Here is a 23,548-nt window from a genome sequence, read left to right on the forward strand (position 1 = left end):
TCGTGGTCCATGGTCACAATATGGTTTACAATAATGATCAATATGTTAACACTAGGTATCATGAACTAACAAAAAGCAATACCTTTAGAGCATTTTATTAATCCAGATTACTGTTAATCTCTGCATACAATTTTTTTGTTGTTGTGTCAATTGTATAAATTATTAATGCATTATAAACAAACATGAATTAACAGTAGTTAAAAAATTAAAATGAACCTAGATGAATAAATGCTGTAAAAATGGCTCATTATTAGGTCCAAGTGATAGGCCTATTAACAAACTGAACCTTATTTTTATGTTTTGGCATGCAAAACTGTCAAATATTGTCCTTATATTGTAATACTAGCCTTATTTTGAAATCATTACAAGCTTAAGTTGTAATTGCAGCAGGTTTGTTGTGCTTGCTTAATTAAATACATGACGTTAAGAAACTATTTAACATGAATCTTATAGTTGTATATTACTGCCATCTGGACATTGCTTTGATAAATAGCTCTGGTTGATAATACTTCCCAATTGTATCAAAACAAGCATTTTCTGTAAAGCTGCTTTAAAACTAAATGTATTGTGAAAAGCGTTATTTAAAAAAAAGTGTTAGCAAATATATAACCCTAAAGAAGTGTTACACACAACAACTACTATGCACAATTATTTATTTAACTTTCTTCTGTGACAAACCAAATAAACAAATTCAAACTCAGGATGTGGCAGTCATCATTAATTGTTGAGTGTTGAGTTCCTGGTGTAATCTCATAACTGAGCTATCTTCTGGTGTAGAACAGCTTTCATGTCTGCACTATTCAAATTGTCTGTGATTGTAGTGAAGAAGTGACGTGTGTTGAGTCCCTGCAGAGCAGTGCAGCTGTCGGGATATGCTGAGAGCACGGCCTCATAGTTGGTCAAAATCTCCAGGGCACACAGGTACAGTGCCTCCGGTTGGCCAGGTATCATCACCTGCACATGGAGCACATGGCAGAAGAGCTGAGTCAACACAAACAGAACTTCCTGACTGCAAGCTCCAGAGGTTTTGGGGGATGGCATAGTGGGAATCTTCTCAGTGACTGAGCTGATAATGCCCCTCATCGCGTTGGCATAAAGCCGTCCTGTATGCGCCCAGCCTTGAGGTGGAAGCCAATCAGAACAGCTCGAACTGCAGAGCAGCTGGAAGATTCGAAGAAGAAACACTGATAGGCGCAACTCGCCAGCAAACGAACGTAGATCGAGTAATGGAAGGAAATCAACATATTCTAAAGAGTATGGTACATAAAGCTTGTCTGACTGTAAAAGTTCTTGTAACACTTTCAAAAGTCTTTCCCATTCCCCAGATGTGCACCACGGGAGAATCTGACATGCTGCAACTAACAGGCCCTTGCCAAACATGTTGACTTCATCTGGTTTCAGCAAGTTTAGGGAGAGAGATTTCAGCATTGCCTCATGAACACGGTCCGACAGAGCAAAGCATTCCAACCATGCTACAAGTCCAGTACCTTGTCCATACTGAGGCAAGTCCAGTCCGGACCACTCCTGCTCAGGAAGATCACAAACTGACAACAGTGTGTTTGGAACTTCATACTTGAAATGGTTTCCCCAAACATCTTTCAGGTAAAAACGCACAGTCCAATCAAGTTCCTCCACTTTGCTGTAGAGCCAAAAGAGAGCTCTGGACCAAGCTTCAGGTGCACGGGCCACTTCCTTGCCAACAATTATCCCCAGTGTGTGCAGTGCAGACAACAGCAGCTCTTTGGACTCCATGGAGATGCGTGTCTCGCTCTCTACCGGCTGGTCCCAGCACCTACTGCACTCATTCAAGAGCTGACCCAGACAATATAAAAGAGGGAATGGAGAGCAGCTCATGATCCAATGCACTGAGTCGCTCGTGGTCTCCTGGCTCAGGGTGCACTGAAGAAGTCGGAGACAAAACTCTAAGTTGCTTGACCTGGAAGATGCTGGGAGAAGGTACGGCTGGACAAACACATGCAAGACTTCTTCTGGAGGAAGGAAACTCAGCTTTTCTCCTGTGCTTCCAGTTATGTTACACTTCATCATCTCAGCCAAGAATTGCAGAAACTGGTTCTCCTCTTGAAGTGAGGAGAGCTTGCTCCACACCGTGCCCTGCAGACACCTACACAGCAGATTGTCTTTCTGAACTCCCGGTGAAGACATGAGACCTGAGAGCTGATGGAGAATCTCAGCTATCAGAGTGTGAGCTCCAAGATTGACAACAGCCATGTGGCAGCATCGCCGCAAAGTGGCTTCAGGATTCTGGAAAGCCACTCGGGCCACAGCAGAGACTGCTGCATCGAGATTGCTGTTCGCACCACTTTGAATGATGCTGTTGAAGGCCAGATTGAGCTCTTCTGAGAAACCTATAGTTACAGAACTGGGCAGAAATCCGTGAAGACCTTTTCTGGAGATGGAGAGCATTTCTGAAAGCGTAGCATTTTTGTCAGGTAACGACAAGTGGGAAAATAGGTTTACAATAATATCCTTGAGCTTTTTGCAGTGTTGAACATCAGCGTCACTTTGACATTTAGCTGTAAGCGTGGAGATCAATGTCATCAAAAGCTCTTTGGTTTGAAAAAAACTCCCATTTCTCTCCAGACACTGAATCCACTCCGTGTTACTGAAACTCTGACTAAGTTTGGATGCAAACAGTCCAGGAAGACCTTCAAACCCCTCAAGATGATGGTCTAAGATGGTTATGGAAATATTTGCCAATTCAGCTGCAGAACTTTCAGGAACAGGGAATGATAAAGACGCTGTGAAGCCTTTCAGAGTTACTCTCAAATTATTCAAAGTCTGTCCATTTCCAACCAGGTCTTTTGCATGTGATGCCTGCTCCAAAGAAGTCAGAACTCTATCCAGGCTATCTTTCAGACGGATCGCCAAGACACTTGGGTCATTGCTGGGCATCTTCAGAAGCCCCATAACCTCCCAGGAGCATATCATTTCAAGTGTGACCTGCATGGCCTGGATGAATGTCATTCCACATGGCTTGGTCTCAGCAGGAGTGAGAGTGGCAGCAAGGTCTCTCTGAGCCTCACGTAAGACCTCAATCAGGTCAAAACCATCCAGCACTTCATTTCTCTTTTTAAGGCTCACTGTGCGAGAGATGTTTTGGAGTTTAATTTCTATGGACAGATCAGTAGCATTACCTAAAAGGTAGTTGGTATACAGTGTGTCCAGGCAATTAGAGAGGGCAAAATAACACAACTCGGAGGACGTCAAATGCTCTTTTATTTTCCTCAGCCCCTCAAACAGTACATGCACAACACATGTAGATTCTGGATCAGGTTTGAATCTTTTTGAAGCCAGGGGTGATGGCTCAGTCGTGGACATCATGGAGCGCGAACACTGAGTTGTAAAGAGCTGGTCTAAGGCATCAAGGCACCCTCTCTTGCCTTTCAGAAGTTCCCACCACACCTCCAACAGCAGCTTCACATCTGCTTCTGTGCTGCTGCTTGTCACATGATCAACCAGCAGCTTGAGCTCTTCACACCGTTCAGCTGGTTGAAAGCACAACAGCAGCTCCACATAGATAGTAGAAAAGCTCATAGACTTCACCAGCTCAAACAGCACAGTATGGTTAATATCAGGAAGGCTGTTCTGTACAGCAAACAATGGGTCTTCTTTCCATCTGATATCAATGTCCTCTTTGTTCCTCACTTCTAAGATTTTGCTCCACACAATACAGAGAATCCTCTTCCTCCAGTGGACTCTTTCTTTGGTGTCCTTGAGTGATTGTTCGCATATCTCTTTGATTGCGTTGACAATCGGACATCCAATCCGATCCCAATCCTCTTTTTTCAGAGACAGCAGTGGCTCAGGTTGGCATATCTGATTTGCCAGTAAGAATCCTCCCTGAAGCACAGCAGTCTTCTCACAGCTCAGCCATGACTCTGAAACAGGAGTTGAATCAGGAGAGGTATTGCTTTTTTCAGGCATGATATATATCTTTACGTTGCATTGCATAGTTTCCACCAAAATGCATTATTATATATTGTGTGATATTTTTTAATAATACAAATAATTATATAGTTATTGTCCAATAACTAGTGTGCATATTTTAAAACATGTCCATGTTTGTGTAGCTAAAATGTTTCTAACTTGAGAATACATTTTTTTTATGTTTCATAAATTAATGTGGGATCTACTCAAGACAGTGTAAGATGCTTTCAGAATCCTTCTGTCATTTTGATTATATATTAATATTGATCAAATGGGACAATTTATGATTACTTGGTGTTTCGATGGTGGTTAATGGTTAAATATAACCTTAATGACAGAATGTTACGCGCAGACAACGTCATCACGTACGAGTATATTATTTCACATTAAAACAATAATAGATTATTACCTTGATCCATAATTGCTGTGCTTGCAAAGAAAAGTCACAAGCTGATGTAAAGTTAGGTTAATTCACATCCACTGAATCCCCACGCTGATCACAGCTGTGACGATGCATGCAGTTTCCAGACGTTTATTTATGCAAATCTGAGAGAAATACTCGTTTTGAATGGTATAAAGCTTAACACGTTTGCCTTTTGGGTTTTCAAACGTAAAGCTTGTGTTGTATGTGCTTCCGTGTCAAGAACGGCTGGAGATGTTCCCCTTGCTGTGTTTTTTGTAGCGCCATCACGTGGATGGGATCTCAGTGATTCGAATCTTTTGAATCCCTTCACAAAAAAGATTCATTCACATTCGTTCAGTGAGTCGTCCAGTGACCTATTTGCAGGTTGCAATGAACTCAAAAGATTAATTAAAAACACCGAGTCCTTCATGACCTTTTACTTTACTGTCATTCTTACACATTCATTTGTCAAAGTTCATTCAGTTCGCTAAAAAAACATTCAGTTAAAATACGATTCTGTGCATGGGAATGACTCGAGAGATTCATTCAGTTAAAGATTTGTTCAAAACAACCGAAACACAACCAGTCTGAAGAAACGAAAGAGAAACTAAATGCTTGCATGGCGGTTTTAGAAACGTTGGATGACTGTCCCGAGGACGAGAAAATACATTATGTTTTGGATTTTTAGCGGTCTTATCCTAGCACTTTTACGCTTAGGTATTTTTACATATATTTTTGTAAAGATTGTTGCTGTAGAATCACCAACTTATTTTTACTTCCTCTTCTCGTATAATGTAATTTTATGCAAAAGGTGTATTTTATGTATAAATCGGAACTTTTGGGTAAATTAATGCATAATATGTTGAAGGAAATACCTAGCAGAGGAGTTTAAAGGCACTTTTGTTTAGCAAGGTTGTTTAAAATGGAATCTGTGTATACCAGTAACTTACTTCTATTTTCAGTTTTGTTTGGCTCCACATTTCATTTACAGTTAATTGAGAATTGGGTTTATCCCGTTATTATTATTTTTATTTACTGATCTGTTTGTTTTGAACAGGTGTAAATGGCTCACAGTCTCTTTATGATGTTCAGTGGCTTCCTTGTCCATTTGTGGATGAGACAGTTAATATAAATGAAGACGGCCACACAGAAACCAAGTATATCAACAGAGAGGCTGTGCTTCAATTTGGTAATGTCGGTGACAAGCCTTTACACCCTACCATTACCTTTCTTGTCACAGGTAAGTGAACGTGATTTGAAGTTATAACCTTAATATATCCTTCTCTCTGTAATTAATCTGCTGTTTGTTCATTTGTGTACAATAATGCAGCATCTAAAGTGGATATGAGGCGCTATTTGGAGGGAAGTGAGGATACACTCAACTGTGAGATCCGAAGATACAGCACTGGAGGGATTGTAATGCGCTGGCCTACTGCAGGAGCGCAAGATCATGACGTCTGGTTCACCTGTACAATACGCCATACACAAGGCTTGTTCGTTATCACCACCTTCCTTAGACACACAACTGCGGCTCCTGCCCAAGGAGAGGTTGACTTTCTACAGTGGAAAATAGTCAATGATAGGGATCTCCTGACAACTTCAGGTAACCATCAAGCAAGGGAGAAAGGCAGTGCCTCCTCCGAAACTGGATGAAGAGTACAAAAATGAAACAATGCAAATATTCAATTCGTTTTTTTTTCTCATCCTTTATTACATATGTTTTCCAGCTGCGATGGTTGTTTTGACCCGGACTCCCTCCGTGGAGGTGGGATTCTTGAAGGAGCCAAACATGCACTGTCAGTTTGCTGTGGATCATAAACTGCCTAATGCAACGGTGGAGTGGAGACTGCAGAAGCACGGGGAGCGCAGCAAGCTCTTCAGCTACTCCAGCCGCACAGGGAAGAGTGAAGGCAGCGGAGTGACTGTCAAGACCATCGCCGCTGGAAACGCCTCCTATAAGCTTCCACCCACCAAAAAACACAGCGAGGGCACATATATATGCTCTGTTATGGTTCCTCCTCTCTATGGCAGCCATGATATTCCCCTTACCCTAAGTGGTAAGATGACACATTTCTTTAATTCAGTTCACATTTATGTTTTTATAGTGTTTTTTATCGTTTTAAAGCATCTTCAGAGATAGCTAAGTGGAGATAAGTCAAATGTTGTTTTGGACCCCATTTACTTTCTTTGCATGGATAAAAACAGCTTTTCAAAATATCTTCGTTTGCATTTTGCTGTAGAAAGTAAGTCATACAGGTTTGGAACAACATGAGGGTGAATAAATGATGGAACGCTCACTTGAATGTTTCTTTTTTTCTCTTTCAAACTCCACAGAACAACCCCGCGTGTCTATAAACGTGGGCTCCACCTTGTCTATGACACTTGGTAAGGACCAGAAGCTGATATGTGATGCAGAGGGGTACTATCCCCTGGACGTAAACATTGAATGGTACCGTGAAGTGTCTGGGGGCAGCCCTACGCCTTCATTCCTGAAGAATATTCTGTATTCCAGTCATCGACTTCATCAAGATGGCACATACTCGCTCTCAGCCTTCTTCTATCTGCAGCCTAGCCTGGAGGACTCTGGATATAAGTACACCTGCAGAGTATCCCATAAGTCCTTGCTCATTCCCATCCGCAAGAGCTTTTATCTCATAGTTACAGGTAAATCAGATGCAACTCAAAAACAAAATAATTTGCACAAATGGAAAGTCCCTAAATATCCTTTGAATTAGATATAAATAAATAACCACTAGGTGGCAGGCATGATGTTCCATTATGACAATACTCTTCAATATACTTTTTTTGTTTTGTTTGTTTGTCACAGAACCTGACTCTACCATTTGGTATATCGCAGTCATTGGATTCATAATTGCCATGCTAGTAATTCTTTGTTATATGTTGCCTCAGTATCTTGCAGGTGAGTCATTTGTTGTTTATAAACCATTTTGAACTGAGCAAAATATTGACATATTTAAAATTGTAAATCAATTGTTAAAAAAATATATAAATATGTTTTTACTGTAAATAAATATTTAGCAAAAAAAAAAAAAAGCGAGAGTATCTTGTTGTTGGGTCAATTTATTTTAAAGTTATTAATATATTTAATTAGTTATTTTATATTTACCTACTTTCTTTGATGTACACAAGGTTTTCTTAGAGTGAGACAAAGTATTATACACATTTTTAATAGTAGTATCTCAGAATCCTTTATCCCAACTCCTGGTCACGATTATTTGTCATCAGTAGACAGTGATAGTGTGGCTGATAAGTAAAGAATTAATTAAGGCAGTGTTTCAAAGGCTAAATGTTTACTTGAATAAAAACTTTGTTTCACCTTTCAGTTATTCTATTTACCTGTGCAAGTCTAATGTTTATAATATTTTCTCTTTTCTAGGTAGAAAAGCAGCAAAAAAGGTGAGTATGAAGGTGGGAATAGAAGAGTAACAATTACATTTCTACCTACAGCTTTTGTGTAAATGTACTTGAACCCCAGCTGTGTATGACTAAAAATGAGTGAGATGAATAGGCTCTCTGTACTATTTATGTTTGTGTATGTGTACGTGCTGTGTGTTTTACACATCTGTGTGTACATTTATTTGTAATTACTGAAATATGTGGAAGTGTGACGTAAGTGTGTGCGTCTATTTGCCATATGTCCAGTCTCACGCTGTATGTTTACCTTATGTCTCTTATGTGCAGAGGTTTTGAGAGCTCATGCCTGAGGATTTGAAGTACAGCATGATGGAAACCGACAACACTTCCCTCCCTTGGTGTCTCTTTCTCCCCTCATCCCTGCCGTTTCCCTCTGCTGCTGCTACATTCGCAAAGATCAGGTGCTCTTCATGAGAAAATGGGGAGTGCATTGTGTGAATTGTAATTCCAGATCTTATGGTTTATGCCCTTGTTTAATATGGCTGATAAGGCACTGTGGGTTTCTGGGTAGTTTTTGCCATATATAAATATTAATGTCAATTTGGCATGATTTTAATGAATGCAAAGTGCACTACTGACGTTGATCATTTTGATTTATAAATTATGAAATAATCAAATATTGTAAAATATGTTGGGAGAGATTAAATTTGTATTTTTTTTTTTGCAATGTAGTTGCAAAAAAATTAATAATGCTTGGAACAATGTATATGAACTTGAATTTTAATTTAGTAAAAATTGTAGGATTTAAAATAAAATCATTGTGAGTTTTCTGTTCTGATTGCGTCAAATTGAAATTGATCCATCTTCAGAGAACTTTGCGTGATGTTTGCTACGCTGTTTTCCGCTCGCACTGAAAGCCAACACCAGTGGCGCTCTGAGGCCTGTGGGGTTTTGAAGTATTCTTGGCTAAATACTCATCTCTGGACCACACGAAGCCCCCTGTGAGGCATCTCCATGACTCCCAGTTAGCTACACTGTAAAGTAATGTATGGAAAACACGACAGATGGCACTTGGTACATGGCAGCTTTCCCAGAGTACCACTTGGTACATTCCCCTTCTCCCACAGTACCCTCCTCTTTTTTTATCTCTCTCTCTCTCTCTCTCTCTTTCTTTCTCTCTCTCTCTCTCTCACACACACTATCATCCCAGCTACAATGTCTTCAAATGCACAATGGAGGCATTATAAGGAACTTTGTATGATAATTCAGAATCCCTGGTTTCATCATTGTGCTTGCATTGACCGATAGAAACTAGGTTTTGTTTTATTTCAAGGTTTATTCAGTGGTGATGCTCATTGAGCTTTTTGGAAACTAGCATCCTGGTGGGTCAGCCGCCAGAGGAAGGTCATTGCTCAGCCAAGCTTTGCAGTTCTGCGGAAACAGCTGTCCTGGGACCGGATGAGGCTTATGCCTTGAGAAATCAAGGGTTTCTATTACACCAACTGCATAAACGATGGGCCGCCTGCCCATGGCTCGTGATCCGTTATTAGCCCCATCAGTTTCCATTCGACCTGCTGACATTTTAAACAAAATGCGGCAGTGGCTTGTTTTATTCCGGCTAATGTGTTGTGGAAGTTAGAAACATTTTTCTAGCACATTTTAATCAGCCGAGCTGAACTAAAGAATGATTGGAGTTGATTAACCCTAGAATGAACGACCATGTGGCCCTGGTTTCACCACAGATGGGATTTAAAAACAAACAGACCTGGTCACTCTGGGAGGTGGGGAGGCTGTGTAGTGTAATTCAAAGAGAACTAAGGGAATGGCTTGTTTTGTTTCCAAAGCCCAGAAACGCAGAGCCATGGGACTGCTGATGCTGGTCAGTGCTCTGGGGAAATCAATAATGGCTCGATTTATTTTTCATAAATATTTCTCTAAGGGACTTTAAGGTACAACAGAGAATTTTCAATATAGCTGCTTTTAAAGCAGTTCGTCCCAAAATTTTTATCATTTACTCACCCTCATGCAGAGTTATTTAGTTATTTATGAATATTTTGAATTAGCTTTTATTTTTGAATTTTAAACTTCAGTTTAAGTTTTAGGATTTTTGTTATGTGCTTTTGTCATTATTATTACTTTTTCTTAAATATTTAAGTATTATAAGTTTTTTTAGGTTTAGGTTTTTCATCTAATATTTAATTTTTATTTCAGTTAATAAAAATATTTAAATAGTTTTAGTTTTATTTGACAATAACATCACTACCCTCAAGTCGTTTCACACCTGTATGACTTTCTTTTTTCTGTGGAGCACAAAAGTGTCTGTGTTTTTCATTTGTTTGTTTTGTTTTTGTCCATACAATAAAATTTATCGGGACTCAATGTTGTTTGGACCCCACTGACTTTCATTTCATGGACAAAATACCTTCATTTGTGTTCAATGGAAAGAAAAGAAAATCATGCAGGTTCAGAACAATATGATGGCGAGTATAAGGGAAAATCAGAAATAAAAATTTTGGGTGAACTATCCCTTTAAGGCCAGATTTTATTACCTCTACAGTCTGCAGTCTCAGACATCTGGGTGGATGATGCTTCATTTCTCTTTCTTCCAGTCACTGGGAGTTGAAATTGCGGTTAAGTGTTTGTATGCACAGCAAATTTTCTCCTGACTGTCCTAGATGGTCTACTACTTTATTTGCTCAGCATTTGTCTCAGCAGATTTAATTTGTGCCATATAAACTCGCTAGACATTTGTCTCCCGTAAAATTCCAACTTTCCAGTAAATATTTCAACAGACGCTTTTCCTTTTCCCCCAAATTCTTCACCTTATCATCAGGATTATTCGACTGTTTGTCTTTTTATATTGTCCCACTCTGTGTCTCTGTGTGTGTCTATTTTTCCTGTGATGTTCTGGACCTTTAGCCTGTGTAGCCTGTGTTTGAAGTCTGCTGGAGTGAAGACCCAAAAGGTAAACTTTCTCTTGGATTCTTTGGTTCTCTGGTAAGGGCACTGGCTTGATGCTCAGTCAGACCCTTCACATTTAATCGGTGGAATAGAATGGCATGGAAAGACTTCTGTCCTTGCAATCCACATCAATCAGTCTGTGGTTTCTGCCTTTTTAAATTCAAACCTCTCTCTCTCTCTTCTCTATCACTTCTGTCTTTCCACCCTCCTTACATCTCAATGCTCAGATTTCTCCCATTGGCCAGCACTGCCAAGACTGACACGCTGACCTGTAGTATTTTTAGCGTGTGAGATAGTTGGTTGATACACTGCGTCTTCTCCCAGCACCTGATGACATCTATGAAGAAAACCAATATGTGTGTAGTAAAGATAAGGATGCCGATGTGCTAGACATCAACGTCATTGCCTTTTCATAGTCTTGGGATGTCCAACTCTAACTAGAGGTTTAACCAAATCCATGCCTGGCCACATCTGATTTAAAGTTATTTTAAAGTTACATACAGAGTGGTCCATCATTACAGACACTGGGGTTAAGTGGGCCTGGTGAGCTGCTCTGACAATAAAATACTTGGTATAAATACCGCCAAGATATAAACAAGTTTATGACTGTGTAATTTAGCGTGTTCACAGACGTAAATATTTTACCATCTGGAATATGATTTATACCATTTTGATAACTGTGAGACAAATTAAGTCATGAGATGAAAAATAAGTGTTATGGAAAGGTCATAGCACATTCTCCACTGATGCATAAACTAAATATGTAAACTTCAAAATAAAATAAACAATGAATATCAGACGCCAACTTTTTTGTGTAAAGTTTTTTTTTTTTATTCAGTCAGTTTTTTAATTATTATTTTTATTTTAGCTTCATTCCACCTTCAAAAATTCTAAATACACTTACACTATATATGTGTAATGGAATGATATTGTTTTAATTGGTGATAATTATTAAAATTACAATATCATGAAATATATATTAAATAACAGTTTTTGTGTTTCCGGATAAAATGTCATTAACGTTCATATGCATTTGATTTACAGTGAGCCTATGGGAAATGCTTTTTTTAATATTACCAGTCCAAGCAATAAGTCTGAAAAGCTGTGTTTACTGTAAATAGGCTGAAAGTCTGTCTGAAAGGGGATCCAACACATCAACACATGGAAGCATGAGAATGACATGAATGAAAATGGCTATGGGACATAATGGGCTCAGGGGGCTCAAGGCCTGATGATAATAGTTTACTGTATCTCAGCAACCATTGCTTTGGTGTGGTGTTTATCGGTTAATGTCATTCAGCATGCGACATATACCTGAAAACACACCGCCTAAAGCTATTATTATTATTTTATTTTATTTTTTCTGAAAAGCACAGCACAGACAGAGACCGAGTGGGAGAAGAGAAAGGGTAATTGTTCCATACCGTCTGTGAGGCAAACCGGTGGATCCATTTTAAATGAATCCCAACTAAGAAAACAAAACCTGATGAAAGTGCTTAGCTGAAACAAAAACACACCTTTGAAACATTTAAAGGGTTGAAGATAAGAGGAGCGCTACGCACACACGGGCATTACACGTATTTGTGTATGTGCGCGCTCAAGCATGATGTCATGGAAAAGACATAAGTTACTAAAATGCTTAGCAATCATTCAGAGCTTTAGACCATATATGATTATGTTCTCCAAAGACTTGCCAGGAAATATCGCCAGGTTTTTTCTTAGGTTATTTGGCTCTCCAAACGCAGAGGTGATTAAAGTTGAAGCTGTCAGCTGAAAGTGAGCGTCAGAAAAAATTTGACGCCACAAACTGAGTGATGGCTCTGACATCCGCACAGCTCGTCTCTATATCGCAGCTCTGTAACTGTAATTTAACGGCGGCCATCTATGTCATTTGTTATTTTATAGAAATCCGCAGTGAGGGAGGATTTAGACTAACCAGTGAACGACGTTCCCCTGCTGAGTTCCTATAAATCTGTGACTGTCCATTAATGTAGGTTGGTTTGTTGGTAAACTATGTCATACCCTGCATTTGATGTCTTTACTGCTTGTAATCTGATTCCTCTGATGTGGTGTGATTTGCGCAGAACTGACTGAAGAAATGGATTCCTTTTGGGAGAGAAGACCAGCTGAGGGGTCAAAGGTCAGGATCAGACACCCTCCCCTGCAGCCCTACAGGAGGGTCGGGCAGATTCTCAGCCATTAAAATGGGTAGGGATGGAAAAGCTTCACGGTCCACTGACCTCCCATGACCCTGTCTCCTCATCTGCCCTCTGGACCTAGTGTCGGGAAGTAAAGTCATCCACAGTGATTTATCAGGTCTGTTGGGGGCCAGTCATTTTCTCTATCTCTTTACCTTGTCTGTCTTTTCTGTCACTGTTTATCTTTCTCCCATTAGTCATGGTAGCGTCTCTGTCCCTCTGTCAGCTCAATTAAGCGTGTTTGCACTCAGACAGAGTCTCTGTTGCAGGCCTCTTTGTTCTTTCTTTTCATTTAATATGGAGTAATATAAGTTTATTGCACAGCTCTCTGGAATCCTTGTTTCTGATTGGTCAATCGCAACATTCCATGGTAAAATATTTTCATAATGATTTCTAAACTGTACACTTGAAAACTGTACACACCAGTCACCTGTGCTAGTATCTCATAGTCTCTTTCTTCAAATATAATAAAGTAATCTAAACTTGAATCAATATATAATGTCCATTATTTATTAAAAAAAAAGTGAGACGGGGTATAATAGTTTCTTCAGCTATGAGCACTTTTCCCAGCAAGTTGTGATGTTAAAGAAGAAGCGACAGATTTTTTGTTTGTTTTTGGCGTACATCCAAATTAAATGGATTATTTAAAAAGAAAAGAGTGTAGGGTGGTTGTTGATCTGAATGCAAACTCTGGTGAAGTCTGGTATATGGAACAACGGTCTGTCAGTCACTCATATTTCAATAAAAAATGATGCTAAAAAAAATTTATAATGATGGTATAATTGTGTGTATTAAGGACATATAAAGTGCTAGCAATGAAATCAGATCATCCAAAACAAAGAAATCTATACTCGCAGGCACACAAAAGGATAAGTCTGGAAGTCCAGTTATTATCTCTGCTCCATATATAAATCTCTCATTCTCTATTCTGTGTTGTCCCAATGACTCATATTATTGAGCCTCCTACTGCATACTGAGAGAGGACTCAGAAATAATAGTCCAGGCCAGCAAGCTGTGTGTGGGAGAGCTCTGCTGATACTCATCCTGCTGCTCATCATTCATTCTCATTCATACAAGGATTATTCCTACAGGGAAGGGAAAGACATCATATTTCAACAGCACATCTCGGATCGAGGTAGGAGTCTGCATTTCATTGATTCAGGATCAGGGACACCTACCAACAGCTGAATTTATCTCTGACTGGTGTAAGAAGCCAACTTCTACCGACACACTTTTTGTCTCTGTTCGGCTCTCTGTATTATGTTTAATCTCCTGTACCTCTGCAGTGCGCCAGACCCAACCACCGGGCTTATCATGAGCAGTGACAGATGCCCAGCAGTCGCCACATCCCTCCAGCACATGCCCTGACCTCTCTGACCTCAGCACTGCCAACAGTAGAATGGATCACCACCACACACGCTTTTTGTCCATATAATGAAAGTCAGATGGGCCCAAAACAACACTGGACCACACTGACCTTCACTGTATGGACAGAGAAATTACAAATACATTCTTTAGAATATGTTCTTTTGTGTTTCACAGGAGAAAGAAAGCTATACAGGTTTGGAATGGCATGAGGATGAGTAAATGATGATGATAGATGTATTACTTCACTTTCTGCCCAGCCCTCATTGAAAATGATTTGTGTCCCAGCAGATAACCTTTTCCAGGCCCATCCTGCTTCTGCAGCTAACTGTCTGTGTGTCTCCTCACCTGTTACACTAAATGTTGTGGGGATGAATGTAATATATCAATAGCATCAAAAATGTGACATGCATCCTATTATGCTATATAATCTTGGTTATTATAGTAAAACTGAGATAAAAACTATTAGAATATTACAAATTATGTCTTATTTTTATTTAGTTTAACTTGAGGTACTAAAATAACTAAAACCAAAATAAAAATGTATAAAAAACTATATTTTGTAATAAAAAATAATGTATATTATAATATGTGATGTTATATTAATTTTTAAATAAATATTATAATAAAAAATGACAAATAAATTTTTAATAACTAAAATTACAGTGCTGTTTTATTGATTTTTGTTTTTGAGCTCCTGGGCTGTTTTATAGTCTGGATCCATCACTTCTAGAGGATCAACACTGTGGCCTGATGAAATTAAAGCTGTATCTTTTATTTATAACATTTAAGTGCAGATTTCCCAGGTAGAAATACATTTTATGGGAGGCTATTAAATACTGAAGGGATATACTGTATGCAATTTATATTACAATACATAAATTCGCTAGACATGAAAGGCTCCCAAGTGGTCAATAGTATTATATATTGTAGCTAAGTAGAACAAAACCTTAGTAGGACATAAATGACAGCTAATATATATTTCTGAAGTATACAACATTTGCAGTATAAATTAAATTGGTTGTCAGTTCAATTGCATTACGATATGTTTTTGCTTTTCTTTCCAATCTTCTTTCACTAATGTGAATATATCACTAGTGTGTTATCATAATGTTTTACTGTTTTTTTTTACCAGGGTACATCGCTGCTAATGAGCTACAAAGCATTCTCACTGGAGGCTGATACTGTTACTGCAGTGCAACCAGACCACCATAGGCAGGTGTATGAGTGATTACATATATTTGGCTCTGATCCCTCGCAGGTGAGCACATGCACGTATGCCACGTCAAAGCCTGTTATTGCACAAACATAGGCAGGTGTATGAGTGATTACATATATTTGGTATGTTTGCGTTCTGTCAAAGACGTCAAAGCCTGTTATTGCACAAATCAGTAATATGTTGTAGTTCACTCTTAATGTTCATTCCAAAGTTTCTTTGTGCTCAGACAATTAGGAATGTTACACATACTCAAACACACAGTTTAATTCACCTGGAGGGGCCACCATGCTTCAGCCTGTAAAAGGCCTCTCAAACCTCATATTGAATAGCTCACACCAAATGAAAGATTTTACAGGGGCTTGCATTCTCTTGCTCTCACACAAGCCTTTGTGCAGCCGATCCAGCACTTGGAAATAAGCAGTATTGGAAACTGGCACCTAAAAAGAATCAAATAAGAAACATTCAGCCAAATTTCTTGCTTATATTATATTATATTATCATATATGTCATAAGGGTCAAATTTTTGAAATTGAGGTTTATACATCATCTGAAAGCTGAATGAATAAACTTTGATGTACTGATGTATGGTTTGTTAGGATAGGGCAATATTTTGGACTATTTAAATATCTGGAATCTGAGAGAGCAAAAAAAATCGAAATATTGAGAAAATCAACTTAACGTTGTCCAAATGAAGTCCTTAGCAATGCATATTACTAATCAGAAATTATTATTTTTTAATATATTTACGGTAGGAAATGTACAAAATATCTTAATGGAACATGATCTTTATTTAATATCCTAATGATTTTTGGGATAAAAGAAAAATATGTAATTTTGACCCATGTAATATGTTTTGGGCTATTGTTGTTTTGTGGTCCAGGGTCACATATTATATTATATTATATTATTATATTATATTATATTATATTATATTATATATTATATTATATTATATTATATTATATTATATTATATTATATTATATTATATTATATTATATTATATTATATTAATGTAACGAAAAAAAAAGGTTACTTTTGTAACTCTAAAATAAAATAAAAATGTATTTTATTTCAACTATTTACCAAGGTAACATTTCTCATTTTAATTTAATTTAACTTGAGGTACTAAAAACCTACAACTGAAATAAAAATAAACGTAGACATACTACTACTACTATAATACTACTACTACTATAATAATAATAATAATGACAAACAAACATGTTAAAATTAATAAAAAAATTATAATTATAAACTATGTCAAACCATCTGTAAATACTTAACTTACTAAAATAACACAAATTATAATATAATGTTTTTGTGTGTGTGTGTGTGTGTGTGTGTGTGTGTGTGTGTGTGTGTGTGTGTGTGTGTGTGTGTGTGTGTGTGTGTGTGTGTTTTTAAGTTGGCTTGAGTTTAAGCTATTAATGCTGGACTGCCGTAGTGCATTCATTCTCTTACATGCTGTTATAAAATGCATTATGCAGCATATGACATATAGAGTAAATATATGCACTCAGTAATAGACCGTCCAAGTATTTTAATATTATGTTTTGACAAAATCATTCTTTCTTCCACTTTAGACCGCTATCGTACACGCTGACATCAACCGCTAATAGAAAAAATATGTTTTTCTTCCCTCAAGTGAGAAACCAAAATGGTTATTCTCTGCACAGCTCATGAAACTCTCATCAGGAACACGGTCAAATAAGCCCATTATTACGCTGTCCAAACCACTTCAGAGGAGCGCACGTATCCCAGCTCATCACTCTCAGCACGGTGACACCAATACCACTGATGACTTTCCAAGTGCACTGCTGTGTATGTTTGCGTCTGTGCGTGTGTGTGTTAAAGACTAAGTGGCCTCACCTTCTAACGGTTAAAGAGAGAGGATGATGTCATGCAGTGCAGGCTGCCGTAGGGTAAAGGAGCCTGGGAGGTTTTAGCAACAGAGCAGATTGCAGAAACAATAGATGGATATGACAGAAAATGTGTTTTGGCTTGAGTTGCCTCGATTACTTCACTCTTGCTTGCCTTTCTAGAAAACTATCATTGCTAAAGCATTATTCTTGGCATGGGCTACAGATTGATAGTTCCTGCTTCTCAAAAAGGGGTTGCTGCTTTGTGGAGTTTTAGCAATTATAATGTGAACTTTTACTTTCTGCAGGTTTCTTCTAATGCACTTATATCAATACCGTTTAAATGTTTGGGATTGATAACATTTTTTTTTTATTATTTTAAAGAAGTCTCTTATGCTCACCAAGGCTGCAGTAATTTGAGTAAAAAGTACAGTAAAAATTGTTATATTTTGAAATTATTACAATTAAAAAATGATTTCCTATATATTAAAATGCAATTTTAATAAATATTTTAATAATAAATTATTTCTATGATTGTAAAGCAGCCATTACTCCAGTCTTCAGTGTCACATGATTCTTCAGGAATCATTGTAATATGCTGATTTGCTGCTCAAGAATCACTTATTATCAGTGCTGAAAACTGTTTCTTTTTTTGATGAATAGAACGTTCAAAAAGACCATATTTATTGGAAACATTTATTGGAAATATAATTTTTTTGTAAGTGTTAGTCTTTACTGTCTCTGTTTTTTAATTATACAAGCACAACAGCATGAGTGATGTTGAATTGAATAATTATTTATTTTTATTTTAAAAGCAATTTAAATAATTTAATTATCCAAGAATATCTGAGTTGATCCAAAGAGCATCAATGGAAGCAGGACAGATATAGCCCTAGAAATAATATTTATTTTACAGAGAAAAATCCTAATATTTCTGTTTTATTTCCAGGTATAAATGAAATAAATTCCAGATTTCCAGATAAAATCCCAGATCTCAAACTTTTGGATCTTCTCTCAACCTTTAATATAATTCAAATGAGATGATCCACAGCCTTCATTGAGAACTATAATTCCCCCATTGTTCTTTTGAAATGTTGAGAAATGTGTAGCCTAGTTTACACCAGAATGACAAACAGTCTATTTAATTTAGAAGGAAACTGTGGTTTTGAGACGTTAGAGAAATTAATATTACCAAACCTCAGCCTAAATTCAAACGCAATATTAAGTCATTGTGCGGCGGTTGTAATTACTCTTGTTGTCGCTGTTTATTTATTCCTTTTAAAAACAAAGACCACTTAAGACAAGGCTTGTTTCGAGGATGAGATGAAATCGGGATCACTTTCTCCACAGTAAAGACATCCCGAGTAAACCACTAGAATATTAAGTACAGTGTGGATCGAAGGGTTTAAGCAAACTGCACTGAATCGGGGGTAATTGTATTGTGGTGAGGTCTGATGTGGTGTGGATGTAGTCTCATATTCCTCTCAGGCATGCTTATGTGTGTATGTATTTGATTGATAAAAGAAGCTGTTTGTGTGTGTGTGTGTGTGTGTGTGTGTGTGTGTGTGTGTGTGTGTGTGTGTGTGTGTGTGTGTGTGTGTGTGTGTGTGTGTGTGTGTGTGTGTGTGTGTGTGCAGCAATGGAGATCAACACCAAGCAGTGAAGTACAGCTCAGTCAGCCCATCCTGGCCATTCAGAGCAAACGGGACTGTAATTATCCGGAGCCAGTCATCTCAGGAGGTCGACTTGGATTTGGGGAATGTGTCCCCTCCTCCACATCTCTGTCCTTTTCACCCTTCAACCCCATCGTCCTCCCCAGCAAAAGGGCATTTCTTCAGCTGGAGGATCACACTGCCACAGCAGTGTGGTGATGTGTGTGAGTATATGAATGGTTTGTGAGCATGAAATCAATCACCTCTGGTTCAGATATGCATTATAGTCACATTTCAACCATAACTCATGTCATGGAGCAGCCTGCCAGAAAGCGATTTGCTTATGCCTCCGAGACAATGCCAAGAATATCACAAAATAACTTTAAATCAGTTTTATTGTTCTCTCATCTGCTTCTTGCACTCGCCCTCTCTCTCACTTGGCACCATGTGCGCTTAATTAAATTGACTTTGAAGCGACGATGACATCATGATTTGGCTGTTATTCTTTTGGACGTGTTTGGACTTCTGGGTTCCCATGGAAACTCTGATGTAATGGCCACGCAGACTTGTTTTCAGGAAAACCACAGCTGACACGTGGCTTTTGTTTTTTAGAAGGATCGGTGGTTTGTCAACAGCTATCTTGCAGATTAAAGCCAGACAGGATTCGGAGGGCATTGGTTCGCTCAAGCTGTGGACCAAATTTCAGCCTTTAGACTGATGGTTTGACATTTTCTCTGTGTGAACAGGAAAAGTTTCAGTCTATGTCATCACGGCTGAATGTGGTTAAGGAACCATGTGCCCTGTAGCTTTAGTGGTTCGACTGGTGTGTGTTAAAGTTTAGACGTAGAATTCATGATTTGTGGTAAACTCGACTGTTTACTGCATGTTTCCCACCATGCCTCATTCTCCCAAATAAGGAAAGTCTGGTTATTTTGGAAAGGCACCACTGATAATAGTTATTATTGCTGGTAAGATTTTTAGTTCTCTATTTGTTTTCAGTGGTTTGTGGCTTTTTTTTTTATTATAGTTGTTGTATATATTGTGCAATATTTTTGTAATTTGCTGTTTATTAATAGTTAGTAAGGAAGATGTTAAGTTTAGGTATTGGGTAGGATTAGGGATGTAGAATATGGTCATGCAGAATATGTGCTTTATAAGTACTAATAAACAGCCATTATATTATTAATACGCATGCTTATAAGCAACTAGTTAATCATAAGAATTGGTCCCTATACTAAAGTGTTATCGATTTTTACACATTTCCACAAAAATGCCTCTTCACGGCTGTAAACAAGGTTAAATATCCTTAGCTTGTTTGTTTCAGCTGCTAGGCATGTCAATTAATTAGGCTGGGAGACCAGCTTAAACCAGCTAAGACCAGCAAAGCGGCACCAAAAGCAGAAATGGGGCATGACACAAAGCAATCAATCACCAAACACAGCCAATCAGATCATTTTTCTCTGTTTCCATGCTTTCTTGCACTTCTTATGCGCTGCAGCTGAAAAGTGTAAAGTTGTACGCATATCTTTATTTTGACACTTCTGAAAAGCTTCAACAAATGGCATGTTTTTTATGGTTTTCCTGGTAGAACTTGAGGGATTTGTCCCACATTATTTAATTCTAAACTTTCACAATCAGTCTCTCTCCATCCATGTCTGTTGATTATATATTCTTAGATTCCAGTGAGCTTTCAATGTGGGCCACAGCTGTTAAAATGAAAACTGATTAGCATTATTTTATAGCTTGTCACTTTATGGCATATTGTTGGGCTGCAACAAGATATTAGTGGCTGTTCACACAGAACTTGTTTTTGCATTCCATTGCACTCATTTTCCGTTGTTTTTCTATGTAAACATGTGCGAGACATATTTGACCATTGCACTTTCATCATTTGCAGCGTTCCACTCACAACAAGGCGTTCTAAAAATGCTGCACTGAAGTTAACAGAAGTTCCGAAAACGTGTCTCTAGACCTTCATTCCACTAGTTATCATCTAGTGTTCTTCAACACTGAACCTTGTTGAAAGTCCTTTAAATTGGCATGGTAATTTTAAAATTAGTTCAGCTATTGTATTTAAATCTAAATGCAGGATTCAGAAATGTTTTCCTATTAAGTGTAAATCCTATCAAAAGTGACAGTAAACAGATTTGTAATGTTACAAAAGATTTCTATTCCAACACAAAAATAGTAAAGGCCCCTTAAGCTGATTTAAAGGGACAGTTCACCCAAAAATTAAAAGTCTGTCATTAATAACTCACCCTCATGTTGTTCCAAACCCATAAGACTTTTGTTCATCTTTTGAACACAAATCAAGATATTTTTGATGAAATCAGAGAGCTTTCTGACCCTCCATAGACAGTACTATTGTGAAGGCGTGCCGAAGACTCACACGAAAGAGAAGAACTGTTGAATAAAGTCGTTATTTTTCTTTTCTTTGCGCACAAAAAGTATTCTCGTAGCTTCATAAAATTACGGTTTAACCAATAATTTCACATGGACTATTTTAATGATGTCCTTACTACGTTTCTGCAGGGTCAGAAAGCTCTCGGATTTCATCAAAAATATCTTAACCTGTGTTCCAAAGGTCTTACGGGTTTGATTCGACATAAGGGTGAGTAATTAATTACAGAATTTTCATTATTTGGGTGTACTATCCCTTTAAGGGGCTGTTCGCATAGAACTTATTAATGTGTTAAAAAATGCAACATGAGCTTAGCAGAATTGAAAAAAAAAAAACTCTGAACATCCAATGCTGTCATATTTACACAAAAAACAATTGAAAAGCTGCACAGTACAACACAAACCTTTTATAGCTGTTGGTAAGCAAGCAGTGTTTGTAAAATAACTCTGTAGAAAGTTTAACATAATTACATGATTGCTGAACATGTTAAAAATCAAAACAAAGCAGTCTTTCATGAGTAGATGATTGTTTATCTGACTTGTTAATCTTGTACGAATTTGTCACAATGACTGTATACATGAGTATGTTTAAATGAGACATAATTTTACAGTGTAATTTGGTGAATCATATCAGGATTGTATGTCAGTTGCCATTTCCCGACACCCAGAGATCCCTGGGGCTCAGAAACGTAGGATGTAGGATGAAGTTATAGTTGTGTCATAGTTTTGTCTTGGTAACATTCTTCTCTCATGTCAGTGTTTCAATACCTGTGCCAGGTTATCTCTATCATTGATCCCTTCTCTGATAAAAGTGAACAGATCTTGCATGAGCATGTGAGGTCTTGCACTGGCCCTTCTTGATCCAAAAAGCGTGTCTGATCCATTCTGCCTGACTTCTCCGAATCACCACCATGTATCTTAGGATCAGATAAGGGCAAAAGGGAAGAAATGGTGGCTGCATTAGATACAATAACAAACTGCCAGGGAAAAGCACAACATTGTGCCATTCCTCCATGTGCCTGTTGCTGATCCTAAAAGACATTTACAACCCATGCCTGACGTGAAGGTCTGACATCATTGCAAGATGGAAATCATATTTGGAGGGCTGAGGAGGGATGAATAAAACAGCTGCTCCGAGTCAGAATCTTGCCGAAAATTCCAGCAAACTTTAAGTCAGATATGTTGTAAGATTTACTCGAAGAGCCTCTGTCTAGATCAAGATGTCTTGATGAAAGATTAATTGATAACCCGTTCCTCAGCGTGGCATCTCATGTGTATAGCATCCGCACACAGCTCTGTTATGTAAAGTTGATGAGCACATGCCCAGTGTGTACAGTTATAAATCACCTCTGCTCTCCCGCGGCTTTCAGTGTTTACAGTAAACAGTGTGCTGGAATGTAAAGTTATTTCAGTCTGTTGGCCAGGACTCGTTGTAGTGTTTGTGCTACAGGCCGTTAGTCCAACCCAGAGCCCCCCTGTACCTCATTATGTGATTAGGCCTGTTTGCTCTGCCGGGGTTCTGTTGCAGCTTTACACTCATCCCTTCACCCACAAAAGACAAACACAGACGCAAACACAACAAGCCCACTTCCTCCAGATCCATTATGTCCCTCTATTCACCCTAAACAGCAAACTCTTGAAATCCAATCATCCCTCATTTTGTCTATACACTGAATGATCATTACAGGACGCAAGGTCAGTTTGGAAAGGACAAGACTTTGAACTTTTAGGAAGTACAGAGGAGGATTCTCCAGGGAATGACCTCTTTGTTTATTCATTTGAAATGAGTTTAGCTATTGTATTTAAATGAGAAGGGAGGATTCTAAAAATGTTTTGGCAGGCAAGGATTTTTTTTTTTTTTTTCAGCAAGGATCACTTACATTGATTAAACGTGACAGTAGATACATTTTTAATGTTACACAAAAAAAAAAAAATTTGAACTTTTTATTCATTAAAGAATCCTGAAAACAATTATCAAGGTTTCCACAAAAATATGAAGCAGGACAGCTGTTTTCAGCACTGATAATAATGAGAAATGTTTCTATAGCAGCAAATTGGCATATTATAAAAATTTCTGAAGGATCATGTGACACTGAAGCCTGAGTAATGGCTGCTGAAAATTCACCTTTACCATCACAAGAATAAATAACAACTTTGAAAATTATT

At 38.0% G+C, this 23,548-nt stretch overlaps 2 protein-coding genes and 1 long non-coding RNA gene across 3 annotated transcripts; 2 read left to right on the forward strand and 1 right to left on the reverse strand.

Moving 5' to 3' along the window:
• Positions 1-636: 636 nt before the first annotated feature.
• Positions 637-4,603, reverse strand: gemin4 (gem (nuclear organelle) associated protein 4). Its single transcript, XM_019116619.2, has 2 exons — positions 4,358-4,603; positions 637-3,899 (listed from the first exon to the last, which is right to left on the reverse strand). The coding sequence occupies exons 1-2, from the start codon at positions 4,365-4,367 to the stop codon at positions 751-753; spliced, it is 3,159 nt and encodes a 1,052-aa protein (XP_018972164.2). The 5' UTR covers positions 4,368-4,603; the 3' UTR covers positions 637-750.
• Positions 4,604-4,910: 307 nt separating this feature from the next.
• LOC109103244 (tapasin-related protein-like) lies at positions 4,911-8,560 on the forward strand. Its single transcript, XM_042739542.1, has 8 exons — positions 4,911-5,068; positions 5,409-5,591; positions 5,682-5,954; positions 6,079-6,408; positions 6,686-7,015; positions 7,179-7,271; positions 7,749-7,768; positions 8,054-8,560. The coding sequence occupies exons 1-8, from the start codon at positions 4,993-4,995 to the stop codon at positions 8,060-8,062; spliced, it is 1,314 nt and encodes a 437-aa protein (XP_042595476.1). The 5' UTR covers positions 4,911-4,992; the 3' UTR covers positions 8,063-8,560.
• Positions 8,561-9,866: 1,306 nt separating this feature from the next.
• LOC109103245 lies at positions 9,867-17,757 on the forward strand. The gene is made up of 5 exons (XR_002020005.2): positions 9,867-12,677; positions 12,772-14,090; positions 14,172-14,584; positions 15,386-15,511; positions 17,117-17,757. It is a non-coding gene; the product is annotated as an uncharacterized LOC109103245 (long non-coding RNA).
• Positions 17,758-23,548: the final 5,791 nt, after the last annotated feature.

This window comes from Cyprinus carpio, chromosome B15 (assembly GCF_018340385.1).
Source record: "Cyprinus carpio isolate SPL01 chromosome B15, ASM1834038v1, whole genome shotgun sequence".
Taxonomy (NCBI): Eukaryota; Metazoa; Chordata; class Actinopteri; order Cypriniformes; family Cyprinidae; genus Cyprinus; species Cyprinus carpio.